This window comes from Colobus angolensis, unplaced genomic scaffold (assembly GCF_000951035.1).
Source record: "Colobus angolensis palliatus isolate OR3802 unplaced genomic scaffold, Cang.pa_1.0 Scaffold219, whole genome shotgun sequence".
Lineage (NCBI taxonomy): Eukaryota > Metazoa > Chordata > Mammalia > Primates > Cercopithecidae > Colobus > Colobus angolensis.
Window position 1 is genome coordinate 1,404,420 of NW_012115366.1, and position 24,813 is coordinate 1,429,232.

At 43.0% G+C, this 24,813-nt stretch overlaps 1 protein-coding gene across 3 annotated transcripts in view; it reads left to right on the forward strand.

Annotated features, from left to right (window-relative positions):
• The window catches only part of LOC105512741 (chromosome unknown open reading frame, human C20orf194), a 150,329-nt gene that overhangs the window by 67,478 nt on the left and 58,038 nt on the right, over positions 1 to 24,813 (forward strand). For all 3 annotated transcript variants that reach the window (XM_011943311.1, XM_011943313.1, XM_011943312.1), the window contains 4 exons: positions 1,360 to 1,430; positions 2,378 to 2,428; positions 3,042 to 3,129; positions 16,867 to 16,970. In XM_011943311.1, the coding sequence (XP_011798701.1) occupies positions 1,360 to 1,430; positions 2,378 to 2,428; positions 3,042 to 3,129; positions 16,867 to 16,970 (314 nt within the window). The remainder of the gene's footprint in view (positions 1 to 1,359; positions 1,431 to 2,377; positions 2,429 to 3,041; positions 3,130 to 16,866; positions 16,971 to 24,813) is intronic.

The window sequence follows — 24,813 nt, forward strand, 5'->3', positions numbered from 1 at the left end:
CACTGCACTCCAGCCTCAGCAACACAGCGAGACCCTGTCTCAAAAAAAAAAAAAAAAGGAATATTAATGATGAACAAAGGGTGTACATCTTAATTTATGAAGAACTCTTACAAATTAATAAGAAAAGATAAGCTACCCAATAGTAAAATGAGCAAAAAAAATGAACAGGCACTTCACAGACATGGAAAACAAAAAAGAGAGGAGGACTATGTATAAATGAAGATATGTAACCTCACTAGGAGTCAAGAAGAAGCAACTTGAAGGCTGGGCACAGTGGCTCATGCCTTAATCCCAGTAATTTGGGAGCCCAAGGTGGCGAATCACTTGAGGTCAGGAGTTTGAGACCAGCCTGGCCAGCATGGTGAAACCCCATCTCTACTAAAAATACAAAAATTAGCCGGACATAGTGGTGGGTGCCGGTAATTCCAGCTACTTGGGAGGCTGAGGCAGGAGAATTTGAACCTGGGAGGCGGAGGTTGCAGTGAGCTGAGATCGCACCACTGCACTCCAGCCTGGGTGACAGAGTGAGACTCTGTCTCAAAAAAAAAAAATAGAAAAAACTGAAACAGTAATTAGGTATTTTTTTTTACCTGTTAAGTTGGCAAAATATTCTAAAGAATTACTATATTCTAAGGAATGAAAATATTCTAAAGAATGGTAAAATGAGCCTGATAATAATTCTCTTTGATCTTTAATATGTATACCTGTACTATCTTGATAAAAAAAATGTAATGATAAAATGGACTAATTCCCAAAAGTTTTGTTTCTTGGTTTTTGATTTGTTTTTTCTTTTTGAGACAGGGTCTTGCTCTGTCACCCAGGCTGGAGTGTGGTGGCATGATCTCGGCTCACTGCAACCTCCACCTCTTGGGCTCAAGTGATTCTCCCACCTCAGCCTCCCAAGTAGCAGGGACCACAGATGCTCCACCACGCCTGGCTAATTTTTCATATTTTTTGTAGAGACAGGGTTTTGCCATGTTGCCTGCAATCCCAACAGTTTGGGAGGCCGGGGTTGGCAGGTCACCTGAGGTCAGGAGTTTGAGACCAGCCTGGCTAACATGACGAAATCCCGTCTCTACTAAAAATACAAAAATTAGCCCGGCATGGTGGCACACACCTGTAATCCCAGCTATTTGGGAGGCTGAGTCAGGAGAGTTGCTTGAACCTGCTAGGCAGAGGTTGCAGTGAGCCGAGATGGCACCGCTGCACTCCAGCCTGAGTGACAGAGCGAGACTCTGTCTCAAAAAAAAAAAAAAAAAAAAAAGCCCTAACTCCTGAGAAGGGCATTTAGGGTCTAGGGCCTGTGAGGCAGGCTGATGTGGTAGGGGAGTAACTGGCATGTGTGTGGTCTTCCTGCAGATGGCACTGTTACCACAGAAACCCGCTCCATAGTCCTGACTGCTGCTGTACCCAGATTCTGCTCCTGGCTGGTTAGTGTCATTCATCAGGTAGAAGTGGACCTATGTGTGGAGAAATCAGGGTGAACATTTGAGGAAGAGCCTCTTTGTTGGGCCCCTGGTGGGATGTCAGATCCTGAACTAGCTGTTGTTTCAGGAATGGAATTTTTTATCCCAGCCCTTTCTCTTTATACAAATGAACTTAATTTCGTTAACTCTCATAATCTTAGAAAACTTTCAAAAGAAAGGAACAAAGTCACATGGGTCACCGTTAAATTGTGAAAGGAAGAAATTAACAGCCTCATTTTACAGATGAGGAAACTGAGCTTATAAATTGAATGGCCCGGCCAAGGTCACACAGATCATGAGAAGTGGATCCCATGACTTGCTTCCCTGGTAGAGTGGTTGCTACAGAATTTTTACTGCAACATATCTCTACTTGTAGAAAAGTCCCATCTTCTGCAGTGGGAGGGACTTGGTCTGAAACTGGGGCCTTGGAACGTAGGTGTGACAGCAATGAGTCTGCTAATGGGCTGAGTCCCTGCTTGAGAGTGTTCACATTCTGCTTCTACAGTTCCCACACAGACAGGGAAGACCGAGAGTTATCCTCTAATCTGAACGTGTTTCAATGAGAAGACATTCTCTGAAGATACTTTAATATATTCTCTTTGCTTCATCCCTAAAAACAGTTGTTTTTTTCTGAAGTGAAATATAGGTGGAGACTCACACATCCCCTCTGCTTGTCATAAGCTCATTAGCTGGACCTCAGGTCCTAGTGAGAGAGCCCACAATGGCCTTGGGCTCTGAGCCCTGGTGGCCAGCAGACATCTCAGGTGTGTCAGGGCCTGAGAGCACTGGACATGGACATGGTGAAAGACTGCCCAGCCAGTGTCCTGGGAATATCTGAACACAGTAGGGAGACCTAGCAGGGTTTTCCCTTGAAGTAGTCGACTGAAAATCTGCATTCCTTTTGGACACAGGTAGAAGATAATGAAGTAAAATTGTCTGAGAAAACCCAGCAAGCAGTGAGGGTAAGCAGCCTTCTTATTCTCAGTGTTAACATCATATCAAAAGATAATGTAAGCAATTCATAAAGGTATTAAAATACTTCATCTCACTACTAATATAAAGGATTTGCACTGTGTTGTCTTCACTTCCTATTTGCATTCCTCCCCTTCCCAGCAGAGCTTTCAAAATCACCATTTATGGGGGATACAATTAGAGGGATTCTTTATTCCATGAGGGCCTTTTGGTGTTTTTTAAAAAATCTCCCCGTAGTATTAAAAGTAGATCCCAGATTGGCCTAGACATGTAGAGCTGAGACATCAAGGCTTTAGGCCAAGGAGAAGCTGCCTCCGTTTTCACAAAGGAAATAAATCCACTGGAACATGAACAAGCATTGCAGGCTTTGATGCCTGGACTCAGAGAGAATCTTAATGTTCTTTTTCTCAGCACAAATCAAGGATGCCAGTAACCTTCCAAAGAGCCAGACAATGCCAAAGGCCATGGAATACATTGGGCATGTCTGAGCCTGACTCAGCTTTGTAGATGGACATATTTGGGCAGGACTTTTGATTCTGTGAATATTTATGCTATAAATCACCTGTTCTTTTTTGGTTTTTGTTTTTGTTGTTGTTTTTAAAGGGGGATGAGTCTTTCCTGGGCACTTTCCTAACAGGAGGAGAAGGAGCATATCTTTATTCCAGCAATCTACAGTCCTGGCCTGAGGAAGGTAAGGAGCTATGACTTCAATGTTCTTGGCCATGTCTGGGTCCCTCATTTGCAGATGGTAGCATGGGAGTTGTGATTAATAATACGTCTTCTATTTGAACATAATTGTGGTACAGAAATGTTTTCCTACAGCTTTTCTCTCTTGACCCACCCACTTTGTAGATGAGGAAATTTATGCTAGGAAGGGCTGATCACAGAACTGTACCTGGTCCTTTTGTTGCTGCCTGAGGTTAGTTAGCTCTCCGAATGGGCTAGGGCAGCAGCATTTCCAGAAATAGAATTTGTGGACCTAAACAGAATCTGGATTCATTTATCTTGCTGTGTAACAAATTACCACAAATTCAGTAGCTTAAAACAACACCCTCTTATTATCTCACAGTTCTCCAGGTCAGAAGTTCAGGCAGGCTTGGCTGGACCCAGATCTCTTGAGGTCAAAATCAAGGCATCAAGTAGACTAGACTCTTATCTAGAGCCTCTGGGGAAGAATCTTCTCCCAATCTCAGCCAGGATGTTGGTTCCTTTCACTTGTAGTACTGAGGTCCCCATTTTGTTGCTGATTGTCAAACAGGGATCCTCTCAGCTCCTCCTCCCAGAAGTCCTTGCCCTTGTGACCCCCTCCATCTCAGCTATAAAGAACCTTCTTGTATTGAATCTCTCTCACACTTGGAGTCTCTCTAATTCTTCTTTGCTATCAGCATCTTAAGTTTTTGCCTATCCCAGTCCACCCTCTGGCCCCCATAATTCATGTCCCTCGTTACCTCCTACCAAGGGTCTCATCCCATTGTGGCTACAGGTCGAAGTCCTAAATCTCATGGGCTTAAATATCTGAAATCTCATGATCAAGATCATCTAAGTCCCATGGTAAATGAGGCTTGGGAGAGTAATCTGTCTACAGCTCCTGACCATAGTTCCTCTCCGTGTCTGTGGACCTACGAAACTAAAGAGGCAAGTCATCTGCCCGCAGCCCTCCCAACATACAAGGTGAGACTGGCATAGACTTCAGGTTCACAAAGAGGAAAAACAGAAGGTAAAAAGGAGTCACCAGCCCAAGGCAGCTTTGAAGTCCAGCTGGGCAGACTTCAGTTCCTTGATTAGGTTTCAAGGCCTGGGAATAATTCTGGCTCTCAGCTCTGCCTCGGTGCTCTTGGTTCTACCCTGTTTGCTCTTGGTTTGCTCTGGGCTCATGGCTCCACCCTTTGGGCTTGTGGCTACACTGCTGTCATCCTTCCTTTTTCAGTGAAAGGTAGCACCTTGTTTATAGCTGAGTAGTTTTATCAGCCTGCCTCTTGCCAGTAGAATTTTGAGGGTCCAACAGTCTCCTTCAATTTTATACTTTCTCTGTCCCTTTCAATCCAAACTGGCAGTGTTTCTGCTCGTATAAAATCCTGAAAAACCTTGTTGGTCTTGCATGGATTTTACAGGGATTTACTGCAAGTTCCTCTTTGGCTTCCTCAAAATAGCATTTTCTTATGAGTCCTATTCTTTCCCTGTTGAATATAGCCTTTATGTGAAGGAGGAGTTCTGACTTACTCTACAAATTCCTCAACCTCTACTAAGCAAATCCCTTTTCTGGATGATTTGTTCTTGTTGAAAATATTCTATCCGGCGGCAAATTCCTGTCCCTGTTCTCAGACCACTGCTTCAGCTTCTGCCGCTTCATTCACACAGAAGACAAAGCACAAGGAGTTCTGGTTTTCTGTCCACATACTGCTGGAGTGGCAGTGGCGTTTGTTATCACATCTGTCCCTGCATTTCTGCCTCTCCAGATCCTAGTGCAGAGAACCCGGGAGTTAGGAACATTTGCTGAAGGCAGGGAGTGTGTGGTAATACTACCAGCCTTGAGGCAAGATTGCATAGTGTTTTAAAAGCAGATTGTAGGCACAGCACAGAGGTGGTTTGTGCTCTGTCATCCTTGAGCCAATGATAATATTTAGCAGGGATATTTGCCAAAATTAATTTGCACCTTCTTAGCAAAGGGCCTTGTTAGAAAAATAGTCTTGCATTGTACTGAGTTATCCAACAAGATTCAGTGTATCCTAAGGTCTCTGTGCAAGAATAAAGGCACAGCCAGGGATTTCTGGAGCCTTATTAGTCATAGTCTTTTGAAAACTTAAATTTTAAACTTTCTTCGTTCCTGAGGAGAATCTAGTTTAAATTAGGAGATGGTTTTCTGAGGCAGGGAAATTGAATAGAAGCAGAGAATTTAAACAGGAGTCTCCCCTTCCTGTGGATAAGCGTTTTACCACTTTGGGATTCAGGTCAGAAGCTGATGTAAGTTTTGTGGGGCTTGAAGTTTATACCGTTTGGGGACTCTCTTAAGGAAAATACTACAAAATGATTAGGGCTCTTCTTAGGGCCTTAGAAGGGGGCTTGGGTAGGTAAGGAGTCCTGAAGCTCAATTGTCTTTAATGTCTTTATAAATCTGCCTTTACTTGGGACTGTGATGAGCTTGAAATTTATCTGTTCCCATCCCCTGAAGGTATTTATCTTCAGCCCCTCAGGATGCATTATCTTGATTGATCTTCATATCCTGAGTCCCATAGAAGGTGAAAACTTGCCTGATGTTTTACAAGTTGTTATTTTTTCCATACCTTTTTTTTTTTTTTTTTAAGCTCCCTCACCCTGACTGAGATGTAGTACAAGTTAATGGCAGCATCTAGAGGGTAGTCCAGGTCTGGAGAATAGTACAGGTCTTCTGATTTTTCACCCAGCAATTACTTACAGATGAAAAGAATAGTACTTCCTGGCAGGGCACGATGGCTCATGCCTGTAATCCCAGAACTTTGGGAGGCCAAGGCAGGCGGATCACCTGAAGTCAGGAGTTTGAGACCAGCCTGACCAACATGGAGAAACCCCGTCTGTACTAAAACTACAAAATTAGCCAGGCGTGGTGGCGCGTGCCTGTAATCCCAGCGACTCGGGAGGCCGAGGAAGGAGAATCGTTTGAACCTGAGAGGCAGAGATTGTGGTGAGCGGAGATTATGCCATTGCACTCCAGCCTGGGCAACAAGAGTGAAACTCCATCTCAAAAAAAGAAAAAGAAAAGAATAGTACTTCCTTTACCTTGAAGTTTTTTCAGCTCTAGAACTATTTCTGTTCACCAGTTAGTGGCGTCGGCTATCACAAGATGTCTTGCTTTTCAACTTTCCATTCATTCATGTCCTTCATGTGCCCTTCTCCTCCCCGCCCTGCTGTCTGTGGCCAGGCAGGCTGCCCAGTACCTAATCCTCAGGAACCTGCTTTAGAGTTTTGCCACACATGCCCATATCCCCAGACAATATCTTGTTTTGAACTTAATACAGATAGAATCATACTGTAGACATGCTTTTTTTGCTCGATATTGCTAGGATTCATCCAGTTTGTTGTATGTAAGCCATATAGCTTACTCATTTTCATGGCCCTATAGTATTCATTTTTGCTAGCATGCGCTATCATTTTGACTCTTGGTGGACATATGGGTTTTTTTATAGTTTTTGTGCTAGATGCAGTGGCTTGTGCCTGTAATCCCAGCTTCTCAGAGGCTGAAGCGGGAGGATTACTTGAAGCTAGGAGTTCAAGACCAGCCTGGGCAACAGAGTAAGACTCTTGTTTCTACAAAATAATTTTTTTAATTAGCCAGCATCTGTAATCCCAGCACTTTGGGAGGCTGAAGCAGGAGGATTGCTTGAGTCCAACAGTTCAAGACCAGCGAGACCCCATCTCTACCAAAACAAAAAAATTAGCCAGGCATGGTGGCATATTCCTATAGTCCCATATATTTGGAAGACTGAGACTGGAGAGTGACTTGAGCCCAGGAGTTCAAGGCTGCAGTAAGCTATGATCTCACCACTGTACACCAATCTGGCTTACAGAACAAGACCCTAACTCTAAAAAATAAATAAGTAAATATAGGCTTTTTTAGGTATTGCAGACTGTACTGTTACGAGCATTCTTGTGCGTGTCTCTTGGTCCACATGGGCAAATGTTTCTGTAGGGTTGGAATGAGGAGTAAAAATTTGGAATTTTAATATGAACCCACATATGGCTTTTTTAAATGAGGCCAGACTGTTTTACAAATTGATTGTCCCAAATTATACTTCCAACAGCAGCATACAGGTATTTGAGTTTTTCCATATTCTGGCCAACACTTGCTGTTTTGCCACTGTGGTGAGTGTGCGGTGCTGTATTATTAGGATTTTAATTTACATTTCTCTTATTATTAGTGAACCATCTTTATTTATTGGCCAAGCCATTATACTTCCCTTCTGTTAAATGCTTGTTCTTGTTTTTTGCTCATGTTTCTTTTAGATTGTCTTTTTCTTGTTTATTTTAGGAATTCTTTTTTTTTTTTTTCTTGAGACTAAGTGTCACTCTGTTGTCCAGGCTGGAGTGCAGTGGCGCAGTCTCAGCTCACTGCAACCTCCACCTCCCAGGTTCAAGCAATTCTCATGCCTCAGCCTCCCAAGTAGCTGGGACTACAGGCGCGCAACAACATGCCCAGCTAAATTTTGTATTTTTAATAGAGATGGGGTTTCGCCATATTGGCCAGGCTGGTTTTGAACTCCTGACCTCAGGTCATCTGCCCGTCTCAGCCTCTGAAAGTGCTGGGATTACAGTCGTGACCCACCGCGCCTGGCCTATTTTAGGAATTCTTTCGTTTCTTTTCTCTCTTTCTCTTTCTCTTTCTCTTTCTTTTTCTTTCTGTCTCTCTCTCTCTCTCTCTCTCTCTCTCTCTCTCTCTCTCTAGTTCGTTTGTTCATTCATCTTTTCTTGATGGAGTTTCACTCTTGTTGCCTGGGCTGGAGTGCAATGGCATGATCTCAGCTCACTGCAACCGCTGCCTCCTAGGTTTAAGCGATTCTCCTGCCTCAGCCTCCCAAGTAGCTGGGATTACAGACATGCACCACCATGCCTGGCTAATTTTGTATTTTTAGTAGAGGTAGGGTTCCTCTATGTTGGTCAGGCTGCTCTCGAACTCCCAACTTCAGGTGATCAGCCTGCCGCAGCCTCCCAAAGTTCTGGGATTACACGTGAGCCACTGTGCCTGGCCAGGAATTTTTTATAGATTTTTGATACAAATTATTTGTCAATTCAGTATATTGCAAATATTTTCTTTCACTTGGTGGCTTGTCTTATTTTATTTCTGATGCTTTTTAATGAATATAAGTTCTTAATTTTAATGTAATCAAGATAATTAATCTTTTCCTATGTGATTCATGTATGTTAAATCTATTGAGGCTTTTTCTGTTGAATTATAAAAATACAATTTTTCAAAGAATCCACCTGGATTGCTCTTTGAAAGTGATATGAGATAGGAGTCTAATTTCACTTTTTAAATGTAGGTAGCCACCTGTCTCAGCAACAGTTATTGAAAAATCATTCTTTTCCCACTGATCGGCAGTGCCAGCTTTGTTATAAATCAAGTCTCTTTATGTGTGCGTCTATTCATAAGCTCTCTGTTCTGTTCCATTATTCAGTTTCTCCCTGATAAAATACCACATTGTCTTATTTTAGATAGATAACATATTTCTATATGGTGTCTTAGTCCGCTTGGGATGCTGTAACAAAATACCACAGGCTGAGTGGATTAAACAGTAGAAATTTATTTCTCACAGTCTGGAGGCTGGGAAGTCCAGGTTCAAGGTGCTGGCAAGGGAGGTTTCATCCTGAGGCCTCTTCTCTTGACCAGTAGAGGCTGCCTGTCACTGTGTGCCCACATGACTCCTCCTCTGTGCATACGTGGTAGGGGCTAAGCTCTCTGGTAGCTCTTACAAGGGCACTACATCCCAATAGACCTTGCCCCACATTCATGACCTCATCACATTCATGACCTCATCTAACCCCTATTTCTTTCCAAAAGCCCCATCTCCAGATAACATCACTTTTGGGGTTAAGGCTTCAACATTGGAATTTTGGAGAGAACACAAACATTCAGTCTCTAATGTGATAAGGCAAGTTCCCACCTTTTTTTTCTTCAGGAGTATCTTGGCTGTTCTTAGCACTTTGCTCAAAGTTACTGACATTTTTGTGTTGGCTTTTCAGGATTTTCAGAAAACTTGTTGGTTTTTTTTTTTTTTTCCTGAAATTGTGTTCAATTTAAAGATCACTTTGGAGAGAATTGTCATTTTTACCATGTCAAGTAAACCTGAGTTTTCCAGTTCATGAATATGATGTGTATTTATGTCTTTTTAATGCCTATTAATATAGCGTTATAATTTTCTCATTATTTTATATCTTTTTTACTGTCAGAAATATCTTTTATGATTATACTTTTGATGCTTTATCTAGGATTATAATCCTAAATTATGGTAGAATTGCTGGTTATAGGATTAACTGTATTTAATATTCATATATTTGCTTTGTATTCCTTAATCTTATTCTTTATTAATTCTAATAATCTAGATCCTTGGGAGTTTTACTTGTAGGCACTCATATGATCTGTGAATTATGATGGCTTTATTTCTTCCTTTCCAATTATTATATTTCCTTGTCTTGCCTTCACTGGCTCAGACCACTAGTACATCATGGAATAGAAGTAATGATAACAGGCATTCTTGTGTTATTCCTGTCTAGCAGAGAGAGCTTTACCGCTTCCTCTGTGTTTTGATACTTGTGAGTTTTTTTTTTTTTTTTTTTTTTGGTAGTTACCTTTATTGCAGTAAGAACATTCCCCTTTCATTACAAGTTTAATAAGTTTTTATCATGACTGTTTCTTGATTTTTATTAGTGCTTTTTTCCTGCACTTACAACTTTGTTCCTTTAATCTATTAACATAATAAACTACTATATTACTTGATTTTTTTAATGTTAATTCTACATTGTTGGGAAGAGCTAACTGGATCATTATTTTTAGTATACTGCTAGACTCAGTTTGCTAATAGTTTCGTTTGCTAATAGTTTTGTTAGGATTATTACATCATAAATGGGATTAGCTGATTTTCCTTTTTTGTATTGTAATTTCTGGTTTAGGGTCAGATTTTCTAGCCAAGGAATATTCTCTTTTGTACTTCCTTACTGTGAAATATTATGTATGAGATTTGAATTATTAATTTTTTGGCTCTTAGTACTTGCCTATGAAACACTGAAGGCATGATTTATTTTTTAAGGAAAGGTTTTTAACTACTGATTTAGTTTCTTTAATGATTATGGAGTTAGTCAGGTTTTTATTTTCTAGGAATTTTTTTCCTTTTATCTAAGTTTTTCAGATTTTTGGTAAAAGAAAATTTTTCAAATTTCTGTACTTTAAAGACGTTGCCCCACCCCTGTCTTCTTACTTTTGTATTGTTTTTAAGCAGAAATCTACTGCCATCCTTATCTTTGTTTGCTTCTTTCTTTTTTTGTTTTGTTTGTTTTGTTTGTTTGTTTGTTTGTTTTTGAGGCAGAGTTCCACTCTTGTTGCCCAGGCTGGAGTGCAATGGCACAATCTCAGCTCATGGCAACCTCCACCTCCCGGGTTCAAGCAATTCTCCTGCCTCAGCCTCCCGAGTAGCTGGGATTACAGGCATGTGCCACCACACCTGGCTAATTTTGTATTTTTAGTAGAGATGGGGTTTCTTCGTGTTGGTCAGGCTGGTCTTGAGCTCCCAACCTCAGGTGATCCACCCTCCTCAGCCTCCCAAAATTCTGGGGTTTCAGGAGTGAGCCACTGCGCCCGGCCTGTTTCTATGTAAGATATCCTTTTCCCCCAACTGCTTATCACTGATTTTAGGCAGTTTGGTTTTTAAAATTTTTTTTTCAGCAGTTTGGTTTTGATGTGATTTGGTGTGGTTTTCTTCATTTTTTTTTGTTTGTTTTTTGTTTTAAGATGGAGTTTCACTTGCCACCCAGGTTGGAGTGCAGTGGCATAATCTTGGCTCACTGCAGCCTCTGCCCCCTGTGTTCAAGTGATTCTCCTGCCTTAGCCTCCCAAGTAACTGAGACTACAGGCACCCACCACCACACTCAACTCAGCCTAAATTTTTTGTGTTCTTAATAAAGACGGGGTTTCACCATGTTGACCAGGCTAGTCTCAAACTCCTGACCTCAGGTGATCCACCCACCTCGGCCTCCCAAAGTACTGGGATTACAGGCATGAGCCACCGCACCAGCTTCTTCATGGTTTTTGTGCTTTGGATTTTTTTAGCTTCTTGGATGGGTGAGTTTATAGTCTTCCTCAAATGCAGAAGCTTGTCAGCCATTTTTTTTTTTAAACGTTTCTCCCCTCCTCTTCAGGGATTCCCATTACATATGTATCAGGCTGCTTGAAGTTGGCCCACAGATCCCTGATGTTCCCTACTATTGTGATCAGGGTTTTTTCTCTTTGTGTTTTGTTTTGCATAGTTTCTACTTCTGTTTATTCTAATTTACTCACCTTTTCTTCTGCATTGTCTACTGCCATTAATTTCATCCAGTGTATTTTTCTTCTTAGACATTATATTTTTCATATTTAGAAGTTTGATTTGAATCTTTTTTATATCTTTTATGTCTCAAACTAATATGGTTCATTCTTTTCTCCAGCTTATTAAACATGTGATATAGTTATATCTGTTTTAATAACTTTTTCTTATTTTATTATTATTTTTTAATAGAGATGGGGTCTCATTATGTTGTCCATGCTGATCTCAAACTCCTGGCCTCAAACAGTCCACCCATCTCGGCCTCCCAAAGTACTGGGATTACAAGCATGTACCCCTGTGCCCAACCAATAACTTTTTCTTCTAATCCTATTACCTGGTCTTGCTTTTTAAAGCTTTATTAGGCAGGAAGCAGAGCAACATTTGACTTAGGACTAATTTTACCCCACTACTGTAGCAAAATCCTTTTCAGTACTCTACCCAATATCCCTCTGAAGTATGAGGTTTTCCTCTGTGGCTGATGAGAATGGGCAGAATTTCCATTGTGAGGGATGTATTGATGTTTGCTGTTTGACATATGAATATCCAGTTTTTGCAGCACCATTTGTTGAAAAGACTCTTCTTTCTCTTTTGAATTGCCTTTTCACCTTTGTTGAAAATCAGTAGACCATATATGTATGGGTTCTATTGTTTCCTACAGGCATCAGTGAATGGTTGATGCTTAGGCAGCTCCTTCACTCTCCCTATAGTGATTTACAGATTCCAGAGTGTTTTTACATTGGGCAGAAATTGTTAGCAATGCAGAGCAGGATCCTGGACCCACTGAAACATGGGACAGTGAATACATCCTGAGAACCCTGGGGACCAATCTGGCTTTCACCTTTGTGTGTTTAGAGGCCCAGGCCAGTGGTGGTTTGCTCTCTGCTGCCATATTTCTGCACCCTCTCATGTGTTGCCTTGTGTCCACCTGAAGCTATTGAGGGACACTTTTTAAAAATTTCTTGAGAGGAAGTCTCACTTTGTCATCCAGGCTGGAGTGCAGTGGTGTGATCTTGGCTCACTGTAGCCTCTGCCTCCTGGATTCAAGCAATTCTTGTGCCTCAGCCACTCAAGTAGCTGGATTACAGGCATGTGGCACCACGCCTGGCTAATTTTTTAATTTTATATTATTATTATCATTATTTTAGTAAAGATGGAGTTTCACCATGTTGGCTAGGCTGGTCTTGATCTCCAGGCCTCACGTGAAGCTCCCACCTCAGCCTCCCAAAGTGCTGGGATTACAGGCATGAGCCACTGCACCTGGCTGGAGGAACACTTTAAAAACGAAGGTTTTGGTCTGGCACGATGGCTCACACCTGTAATCCCAGCACTATGGGAGGCTGAGGCGGGCAGATCACCTGAGGTCAGGAGTTCGAGACCAGCCTGGCCAACATGATGAAACCCCATCTCTACTACAAATACAAAAATTAGCCAGACCATGGTGGCGCGTGCCTGTAATCCTAGCTACTCGGGAAGCTGAGGCACAAGAATCGCTTGAACCTGGGAGGCAGAGATTGCAGTGAGCCGAGACTGCACCACTACACTCCAGCCAGAGCAACAGAGTGAGACTGCATCTCAAAAAAAAAGTAAAGGTTTGTACAGCACTGAGCATGAGGGAACTGTTTGCCTGCCTATTACTTGTAACATGGGTTACATTCAGGAACAGAATGTCAAGAGAAGTAAGCAAGTCACAGAAGAATACATGATTAGGATTTCATTTATATAAAAACAAAAACAGACAAAACTAGGTAATACACAGTTTACAGATACATTCAAGTGTGGTAAAACCATCCAGAATTCAGGATGCTGTTCCCCCTTGGGTGGAAGAGAAGGACTGTCATTGAGGAAGGACATCCAGGGGGTTTCAATGGTGCTAGTAATGCTCAATTTCTTAGGCCCGTGGTGAGTGCATAGATATTTGGGTTTTGTTGTTGTTGCTTTGTTTTTTTGTTTTGTTTTGTTTTGTTTTTCTTTAAACCTTGTGTGTACATTTCACACACATTTATAGACATAGGATGAAAATCATCTAGCCATTGCATCATCAATTTCCCCAGCAGTGATAAATGTTCCCTCTTCCCATAGACTGGACTGTTGGAAGATTTTTATTTGTACAGCCAGTTTTCTGAAAGAGGAAAGCCAAATTCTTCATTGGCATTTGCTTGGTATCTTGGTTTACCCTGAGGGCTCATCCCTCTTTCGTTGAACTTCCAGGGATGCAGAGCTCAATCAAAGGCAGAACCAAACTGCAGTCCTCCTGGTTTTGGGGCAGTAATGAGAAACTTCCTCTTATCCTGGATTTTCAGACTTATAGATTGGAGGAGAAAGGACAGAGCTCATCCACTAAGGACACCAAGGATGGCACAAAAAGTCAGGGAGATCTCCTCAGGAGTTGGCTGCCCTGGCCCCTGTGAACCCCTGCAAAGGCATGGCCCTCAGACCACAGTCAAGAGTCCAGAGCAGATACCAGAAGGGTTATTGCTTCAAGCGGATTAGGATCTGAGACCAGAGCACAGGCACTGGCCACCCAGTAAGTCACTTCACTTATCTCATGTGTGCTCTGAGAATAATGACAGAGTTACTGCTCACAGAGCCAGGCTGAGGGGCAGCTGCGATCACAGGACAGATCACAGGACAGTACTGAAATTAGATCCTGTTTACTGAGACCTTGCCTTGGCCCATGCCCCATAATGAGTGCTTTTCCAGCACTGTCTTGTGAATTTGTCTTCCTCTTTTCCATTTTGTTTTGAGGCTTTAGAGTCTAGTGGGAGAGGAAATGCTGGAGATGACCTCGCTCATCCTTTCCCGTCTTCCTATTGAGTAGATGGAATGTGCCAGCTTCTCCAATCTGTGCTTTTTTCGGGAAGCTTCAGGATTTTGAGGTTTGTCCAGGAGGCCTTTCGAGTAGCACCAGACTTGTTTCTGAAAAGGTTCACTTCAAAAGTACACAGGTAGAGAGGTACCCAGGACAGGGAAGGGTGTAGGTACTAAGCACTCAGCAGTAGGAGCAGTTTCTACCTCGTGATACCTGTGGACCCCTCGTATCTCTGGAAACAGTAAGTAGAGTCATCTTGTGGTAGGAGTTGGTGGGGTTGTGGTTTTAGGAGAGTGTTGAAGGTCTGGAATGAGCTCTGTAGGCTGATGGAAGGAGTGGGGAGATAGCAGTAAACAGGCTACGGGACAGCACTGTGGCCTGTTGTGGTTGAGGGAGCAGAGAAGGCACATCGTCAGATTCACCACAGCTGGGCTTTGGACAGGGGAGAATTGAGAGAAAAAAAGGCATGAGAGAAGTGAAGGGCACCAGCGTGGTATAGTGTCTTTGGCATCAGACAAACCTGTGTTCTATACCTGGCTCCACCACCAAGTAATACTGTGATTTTGGGGGAAATCTCTCTAAGCTTGAGTTTGCTCATCTGTCCTATGAGAAAAAACAATACCACCTCTTACAGTTGTGAAAACAGAAAACTATAGTGTATGACATGTGTGGTGCTTAGTAAATACTGCATGAAACCTGTTCCCATTCCTTTCTTTTAACAGAACAAAGATTAAAGGTAAGTCTTGTCCCAGAAGATCTGCCCTTGATATGGATGAGAAGAATATCAGAAATTTCTGAGCAATAGGGGAAAATGCAAATACTGTGACTGTGAAAGCTCAGTGACATCAGAGGATGGAGTGTGGGGAGGGAGACTGCTAAAAGGGGGATGGAGTGCTGGAGTCAGAGAGGAGCTGCTGGGCTGGAGATTTCAGAAGTCACTCTGGGTGCAGCTTTACTGCTCTAAGAAGGAATGGAAGTGTTTGCATTGGAGGGGAAGACTGAGCACATTCAGAGTAATTTGAAATATGGCATGGTCAGGAGGGTAGTAGGTGTGAGCAGTAGAGGGAGGGGCTTGTGTCTCTAGAGGAATGAAAGTATCATGCTGTGGTGTTGGGGAGAATGGCCTGGGAGCAGCATGGAGGAATTTTGGGGTTGGTACAGGATGAGGCTGGGGCATGAGTAGCTTCCTTTTCAGAGGGCCTCAGAAAAAGGCAGTATGCATGGAAAGCCAGGCTACTTGTTGGAGAGTAGAGGTTTCCAGAGCTTGAACCTGGATAGTTGCTGGCTGTGGCTGCCACAGATTTTAAGGTTGGCTTGTCCCTCTGACTGGGCATCTGGTTCTTTCATGAGAGGCAGGTGCCAGTTCTTCTTGTACCTAAAAACCGCCTCCTTCTCCCTTCACTTCTCCTGTCTGCTGTGAACACATACTAACTAAGCCCCTCCCTTCGTTCTGAAACCTCACCTCCTCAGGAAGCCTTCAAAGCTTGCAGTCTCTAGATTCCTCACCCAGGATGCGAATGCAGCCCTCAGACTCCTGGCCTTCGCTATTCTTTTCATTCCGATCTCCAGAGCTTTGCACTGCTTTTCTGGAGCTACAACTCAAGGAATCAGTCTCACTTATTTATCTCTTGACCTTTGCCTTGGCAATGAGGTCTTAATGACAGTAAACTCAAATCTGTGCCTTAAGCTTTAAGAACTACTTCATCTCCTCTCTGTATGTAGAAACATGGAAAGAAAAGCTGTTATAGGAATGGAAGATTCAGCTTGGACCAGCCCCAGAGACCAGCTTCACCTAGGAGTCTTATGGGTGCTCTGGGTGCTGTTTTTGTGTCTCCAAAGCAAGCCCAGGCCCGGCATTAATCTTTGTCGTCTTAGTTGTCCATCTTTTCCATGGTCTGCTCCCTAGGGCCTATACCGAGCTGCTGTATATGACCTTGACCATCCAGGACACAACAGCTCTCCTTGGACTTGAATCCTTGTTGCGAGCAACCCACATCCGTGTCCACCTGCCACCCATCTTGCTTTTGTGAACTACAGAAGAGCAACCCCCCAGTGTCTGTAGAACCTACTCATTACCTAACTCAAATGTTCCATTGCTGGGCACAGGGACCTTAAGCTCCCTTCACCAGTCTTCAGCTGAGAGTCGAGTGCTCCTTCTCGGGCCCTGAGTGAGGGATGTGGTCTCTCTAGGGCTGAGCCAGCTTCTGGCAAAGCAGAAGAAAGGAAAATCTGTAAACTCAGTAAATGGAGCAGATATACCCAAAGTCTTTTTTAGTGTGTTTCCCTGGAAGATACTCATAAGGGAATGTGAATTTTGCTTCTCCCCATTAGCTGATAGTTTATTCACTTGTTTTTCTAATTCTTATGCAAAGACTGCATCTGATGCCTCCTTTCCCTCTGAGGCTCTGGGAGGTTACTTTGGCTTCCTCAGAGCACAGGGCTCAGTATACAAATTGCATAACGTAATTGCTACTGATACTGGCCTCTAGTTACCAGACTGCTGTGCAAGAGGACATTGGAATCTGACCCAGAGCACCCAGCCCTCCAGCTCTGACCAACTCTCTTTTCCTTCCAGGGAATGTTCATTTCTTCTCTAGTGGCCTTCTGTTTTCTCACTGTCGTCATGGAAGTATCATCATTTCCAAGGATCACATGAATTCCATTTCCTTCTATGATGGGGTAGGTGTTTTACTAGTCAGTGGCTTTTTTGGTCGGAAAGTTCCTCACACTTTTGAGGGGAAAACTAAATAACTCCTGTCTCCACTCCACTACCACAGTATGTGGCAGTATGTCAGGAACCAGCACAGCCACTGAGGCAGTCAGGGAGGGAGGTTGTGGAGAGGCCTGGGCATTCTCAAGACACTTATGAGCCTCGTCAACCTCACTGCTCTGTAAAGGGCTTACCTAGAAAGGGCTTCTGGTCAGAAGGGCCAGCAGCTACCCATGCCCAATTCATTCACCATAAAGAGGACTATAATGCAGGCTGAGAAGGCCTCCAGTGGCCCGTCAGGTGGCCTTCAGGCCCAGGGACATAAGGCTCACCCACTGAAAAACCAGAAAGGAGCTGCATCCTGTGGTATTGATGAGGCTTCACATACACATTAGCATGGACAGGATTGTAAGTGAGCCAGAGAGGGAGAGAAATGGCTCACTTTCCCTGTGAGAGTTTAACCCCTCCTCCCTTATACACCCAGACTTCCTCTCCAGCTCTGTAAAAGTTCCACCGTCCTGTAACAGTCCTCTAAGTTCACCAGGCTGCACCAACACTTCCCCTTCACCTTAAGGGGAAGAGGGTAGCGATGAGTTTCTCCTAGCCTTTACTCTGTGGCCAAGGCACAGCTTGTCTCAGTGCAACACCAGAGCAGAGGGCAGGCCCGCCACTCTGCCTGGTCTCAGCCTCAAAACCAGTCTGTCTGGGAACTAGGACAGAGACTATGTGAGATATTTTGGTCAGATGGCTCAGAAAACAAATTCTTTGAACAAGTTTTCCTTCCATATAGAGCCTGCAGCCTTAAAGACTGTTCAAAAATGTAGGCAGACCAATTGGACACATTGGATGGCCCTATTAGATTAAAGCTTTGCCGTTAGGTTAAAGAGTCTTCCAATATCAGGGAAGAAAGAATGTATCATGAAAAGCACAGTACTAGGATAAGAAGTAGCTAATTTTGACAAAAAATAGATTCTTACCTCTACCAAAAATCAAAATGAACTTCTGAGGGATTAAAATTAAATATATTTAAATTTCACAAATAGAATATAAAAATGAATATTTATTAAACTTCTAGGGGTTAGAAGACTTCCTAAGCTTAGAAACAATACAAGAAATTCTAAAGGAAAAATGAGTCAAATTTGACCAGTTACTGAATTTTTTTTTTTGAGACGGAGTCTGGCTCTGTTGCCCAGGCGGGAGTGCAGTGGTGCCATCTCGGCTCACTGCAAGCTCTGCCTACCAGGTTCATGCCATTCTCCTGCCTCAGCCTCCTGAGTAGCTGGGACTACAGGTGCCCGCCACCATGCCCGGATAATTTTTTGTATTTTTAGTAGAGACGGGGTTTCACTGTGTTAGCCAGGATGGTCTCCATCTCCTGACCTCATGGTCCGCCCACCTCGGCCTCCCAGAGTGCTGGGATTACAGGTGTGAGCCCCCGCACCTGGCTGACCAGTTACTGATTTTAAAAAATTTTTTGCTGACAATTTAACTTATTGAAGTATACTGTAAATACAACTAACTGTATTGATTTAAAGCTTTGGCAGATGTGTACATTCATGAAACCAGCTTTACAATCAGACCAAAATATTTCGTCATGCCCTTTTATAGATCATCTTTCCCTCCACTCCTGGGTTCAGACAACCACTGATTAGCTTTTGTCACTATATATTAGTTTGCATTTTCTAAAATGTTATATAAATGAACATCATCTATTCTGTATCCTTTGAGTCTGACATTTTCCACTTAACATAGTGATTTTTAGATTCATCCATGTTATGTATGTAAATAGCTGTGTTCTCTTTATTGCTAAGTAGTATTCCATTGTATGGGTATATCATAAAATTTATCAGACTAATCAGTAATACAAAACCCTTTAAAAAGTATTTTAGGGGATGGGGAGGGGTTGATCAATGAATACAAAGTTAGAAAGGATGAGTAAGTTCTAGTGTTCTGTTGCACAGTAGGGTGCCTGCAGTCAACAGTAAGGTGTTTAGATCTCAAAATAGCTAGAAGAGAAGATTCTGAATGATAAATGTTTGAGGTGATGGATTTCTCGTTCATTACCCTGATTTAATCATTACATAATGTATACATATATTGAAACAATACATTATACCCCATAAATATGTGCATATTATGTATTAATTAAAAATAAAAGATAATTTTTTATGGCCAGGCACAGTGGCTCATGCCTGTAATCCCAGCACTTTGGGAGACTGGGGCAGGTGGATCACCTGAGGTCAGGAGTTAAAGACCAGCCTAGCCAACATGGTGAAACCCCATCTCTACTAAACAAAAATTAACGGAGCGTGGTGGTACACGCCTGTAATCCAGGCTACTTGGGAGGCTGAAGCAGCAGAATCGCATCAGCCTGGGAGGCCGAGGTTGCAGTGAGCTGAGATCGCACCGCTGCACTCCAGCCTGGGCTACAGAGTGAGAATGTCGCAAAAAATATGTATATATATAAAATAATTTTTAAAAAGTATTTCAAAAGGCAAATTTTTAAAATTGGGAAAAACATTTTTGGTGATTTAGACAAATGAGTTAATATTTTTTTTCTGCAAAGAGTTGTATCTGTTAACATGGAAACACTGAGTCCCAGGTCAGGGGTGTTCAGAGGACATGACGCTACTTAACAGATAGAAGAAATTACATCAGAAACAACCTCCTGCTATCATATGTAACAGTAAACTAGCATTTATTGTTAAATTATGCTAATATAGTATTAAAGTATACTAACTTATACTAAGGAACTGTTGGCAGAGGAGAACTGGAATAGCTCATGTCAAGCCGTGGGGGTGGCCCAACAGGGTGAGAGAGTGCAGTCACTGGAAATGTTTACTGACAGTATATGATAACATGGCTGATGGTAATGATAAATTAAGTTTTAAAAACAGGATATGGGGCTGGGCGTGGTGGCTCACGCCTGTAATCCTAGCACTTTGGGAGGCCGAGAAGGGCGGATCACCTGAGGTCAGGAGTTCGAGACCAGCCTCACCAGCATGGTGAAATGCTGTCTCTACTAAAAATACAGAAATTAGCTGTGCATGGTAGTGCACGCCTGTGGTCCCAGGTACTCGGGAGACTGAGGCAGGAGAATCTCTTTTACCCGGGAGGGGGAGGTTGCAGTGAGCCGAGATTGCGCCATTGCACTCCAGCCTGGGCACCAAGTCTGGTGAAACTCCATCTCAAAAAAGAAAAAAAAAAAAAAAAGGCCAAGCATGATGGCATGTTCCTGAAGTCACAGCTATTTGGGAGACTTAGGTGGGAGGATCACTTGAGCCCAGAAGTTCGAGGTTGCAATGAGCTCGAACTAACAGTGAGCTATGATTGTACCACTGCACTCCAGCCTGGGAAACAGAGCAAGACCCTGTCTCTGAAAAAAAAAAAAAACGGAAAACGAAAGTACTAAATGTTAGCTGTAGTTGGGTTTAGGTGATGGGACTTTCGATTGATTTTTTTTTAACTTTCTTCTCTGTTCTATTTTTATAATTTTTTTCAAAATGAGTTTCATTTCTATGCCCTACCAGTGAACAATCTGAGAAAGATACTAATAAAACAATTCCAGGGCTGGATGCAGTGGCTGAAGCCTGTAATGCCAGCACTTTGGGAGGCCAAGGCAGGTGGATCACTTGAGTCCAGGACTTTGAGACAAGCCTGGGTAACGTGGTGAAACTCCATCTCTACAAAAGATGATGATGATTATTATTATTTAGATGGAGTCTTGCTCTGTCACCCAGGCTGGAGTGCACCCAGCCTCAAAAAATTTTTTTCAATTAGTGGGGCATGGTGGCACATGTCTATAGTCCCAAGCTACTTGAGAGGTGAGGTGGGGGGATCTCCTGAGCCCAGGAGGCAGCAGTTGCAGTGGGCTGTGATCATGCCACACTGTGCTCTAGCCTGAGCAACAGAGTGAGACTCTGTCTCAAAAAAAGAAAACAATTCAATTTACATTAGCATCAAAAACACTAAAGTACTAAGGAGTAAATTTAACCAAGAAAACGAGAGATTTGTACACTGAAAACTGTAAAATATTGCAGAAAAATTAAAGACAACCTAAATGAAGGAAAAACATCCATGTTCATGAATCAGAAGACTTAATATTAAGACAGTACTGCCCAACGCAATCTACAGGTTCAGTGCCATCCGTATCAAAATCCCAATGGCATTTTTTGCAGATAGGAAAACCCTACCGGGCGTGGTGGCTCACACTTACAATCCCAGCACTTTAAGAGGCTGAGGCGGGTGGATCACTTGAGGTCAGGAGTTTGAGACCAACCTGGCCAGCATGGTGAAACCCTGTCTCTACTAATAATACAAAAATTAGGAAGATGTGGTGGCGCATACCTGTAATTCCAGCTACTCAGAAGGCTGAGGCACAAGAATCGCTTGAACCTGGGAGGCAGAGGTTACAGTGAGCCAAGATTGTGCCACTACACTCCAAACTAGGTAACAGAATGAAAACTATGTTTCAAAAAAAAAAAAAAAAGAAAGAAATAGGAAAACCCATCCTAAACTTCATATAGAATATATAAACTCTCACGGGACCCTGATTGTTTAAAACAATCTTGAAAAAGAAAGTTGTAGCCGGGCGCGGTGGCTCAAGCCTGTAATCCCAGCACTTTGGGAGGCCAAGACGGGCGGATCACGAGGTCAGGAGATCGAGACCATCCTGGCTAACACGGTGAAACCCCGTCTCTACTAAAAATACAAAAAACTAGCCGGGCGAGGTGGCAGGCGCCTGTAGTCCCAGCTACTTGGGAGGCTGAGGCAGGAGAATGGCGTAAAACCTGGGAGGCGGAGCTTGCAGTGAGCTGAGATCCGGCCACTGCACTCCAGCCTGGGCGACAGAGCAAGACTCCGTCTCAAAAAAAAAAAAAAGAAGAAGAAGAAAGTTGTAACACGTACATTTTCTTGTTTCGAAACTCACTGCGAAGCTACAGTGACCTAACAGTGTGGTACTGGCAAAAGGTCAGGCATATGGACCAGTGGACTAGACCCATGGAGAGCCCAGAAATAAACTTTTGTATCAAATCATTTCTGACAAGGATGCCAGAACCATTCAATGTCAAAAGGACAAGTCTTTTTAACTAATGGTGCTGAGAGGCCTGGTGCGGTGGCTCATGCCTGTAATCCCAGCACTTTGGGAGGCCGAGGACGGCAGATCGCTTGAGGCTAAGAGTTCGAGACCAGCCTGGCCAACATGGCAAAACCCTGTCTGTACTAAAAATACAGAAATTAGCTGGGTGTGGTGGGCGGGCGCCTGTAATCCCAGCCAGGCAGGAGGCTGAAGCATGAGAATCACTTGAACCCAGGAGGCGGAGGCCAGTGAGCCGAGATGGCACCACTGCACTCCAACCTGGGCACAGGTGCCCTGAATGGGACCCTGTCTCAAAAAAAAAAATGGTGCTGGGAAAACTAGATATCCGTGTGCAAGAGAATGAAGTTTGATCTTTACTTTATGCCCTGTACAATAAATTAACTGAAAATGGATCAAAAACATAAACGTTAAGAGCTAAAACAATATGCAATCCCAGCACTTTGGGAGGCGGAGGCGGGCAGATCATGAGGTCGGGAGTTCGAGACCAGCCTGGCCAGCATAGTGAAACCCCATCTCTACTGAAAATACAAGCATTAGCTGGGCATGGTGGCACGCACCTGTAGTCCCAGCTACTCGGGAGGCTGAAGCAGGAGAATTGCTTGAACCCAGGCGGCGGAGGTTGCAGCGAGCTGAGATCGCGCTTTTGCACTCCAGCCTGGATGACAGAGTGAGACTCGGTCTCAAAAAAAAAAAAAAAAACACAGAGCTAAAATGATAAAACTCTTTGAAGAAAATACAGGAGAAAATCTTGATAATATTGGATTTGGCAATGATTTCTTGGATGTGATACTAAAAGCACAGACAGCAAATGAAAAAATATGTAAATTGGACTCTATCAATATTTAAAACTTCCGTGTATTAAAGGACATTATCCAGAGAGTGAAAAGACAATCCTCAGAATGGAAGAAAACATTCACAAATCATTTATCTGATAAGGGATTAATATCCTAGAACGAATTTTGAGATAACATTTTCACTTTAGGGGAAAAAATCCAGATTAGGGGTGGTGGCTCACTCCTGTAATCCCAACAGTTGGGGAGGCCAAGGTGGGAGGATCACTTGAGACCAGGAGTTTGAGACCAGCCTGGGAAACATAGAAAGCCCCTGTCTCTGCAAAAAGTTTTAAAAAAAAGTAGCCAGGCATGGTGGCATGTGTCTGTAGTCTCAGCTACTTGAGGGGCTGAGGCAGAAGAATTGCTTGAGCCCAGGAGGTCGAGGCTTCAGTGAGCCATCACACTCTAGCCTGGGTGACAGAGCAAGACCCTGTCTCAAAAAAAAAAAAAAAAAAAAAGGCCAAGCATGATGGCATGTTCCTGAAGTCACAGCTATTTGGGAGACTTAGGTGGGAGGATCACTTGAGCCCAGAAGTTCGAGGTTGCAATGAGCTCGAACTAACAGTGAGCTATGATTGTACCACTGCACTCCAGCCTGGGAAACAGAGCAAGACCCTGTCTCTGAAAAAAAAAAAAAACGGAAAACGAAAGTACTAAATGTTAGCTGTAGTTGGGTTTAGGTGATGGGACTTTCGATTGATTTTTTTTTAACTTTCTTCTCTGTTCTATTTTTATAATTTTTTTCAAAATGAGTTTCATTTCTATGCCCTACCAGTGAACAATCTGAGAAAGATACTAATAAAACAATTCCAGGGCTGGATGCAGTGGCTGAAGCCTGTAATGCCAGCACTTTGGGAGGCCAAGGCAGGTGGATCACTTGAGTCCAGGACTTTGAGACAAGCCTGGGTAACGTGGTGAAACTCCATCTCTACAAAAGATGATGATGATTATTATTATTTAGATGGAGTCTTGCTCTGTCACCCAGGCTGGAGTGCACCCAGCCTCAAAAAATTTTTTTCAATTAGTGGGGCATGGTGGCACATGTCTATAGTCCCAAGCTACTTGAGAGGTGAGGTGGGGGGATCTCCTGAGCCCAGGAGGCAGCAGTTGCAGTGGGCTGTGATCATGCCACACTGTGCTCTAGCCTGAGCAACAGAGTGAGACTCTGTCTCAAAAAAAGAAAACAATTCAATTTACATTAGCATCAAAAACACTAAAGTACTAAGGAGTAAATTTAACCAAGAAAACGAGAGATTTGTACACTGAAAACTGTAAAATATTGCAGAAAAATTAAAGACAACCTAAATGAAGGAAAAACATCCATGTTCATGAATCAGAAGACTTAATATTAAGACAGTACTGCCCAACGCAATCTACAGGTTCAGTGCCATCCGTATCAAAATCCCAATGGCATTTTTTGCAGATAGGAAAACCCTACCGGGCGTGGTGGCTCACACTTACAATCCCAGCACTTTAAGAGGCTGAGGCGGGTGGATCACTTGAGGTCAGGAGTTTGAGACCAACCTGGCCAGCATGGTGAAACCCTGTCTCTACTAATAATACAAAAATTAGGAAGATGTGGTGGCGCATACCTGTAATTCCAGCTACTCAGAAGGCTGAGGCACAAGAATCGCTTGAACCTGGGAGGCAGAGGTTACAGTGAGCCAAGATTGTGCCACTACACTCCAAACTAGGTAACAGAATGAAAACTATGTTTCAAAAAAAAAAAAAAAAGAAAGAAATAGGAAAACCCATCCTAAACTTCATATAGAATATATAAACTCTCACGGGACCCTGATTGTTTAAAACAATCTTGAAAAAGAAAGTTGTAGCCGGGCGCGGTGGCTCAAGCCTGTAATCCCAGCACTTTGGGAGGCC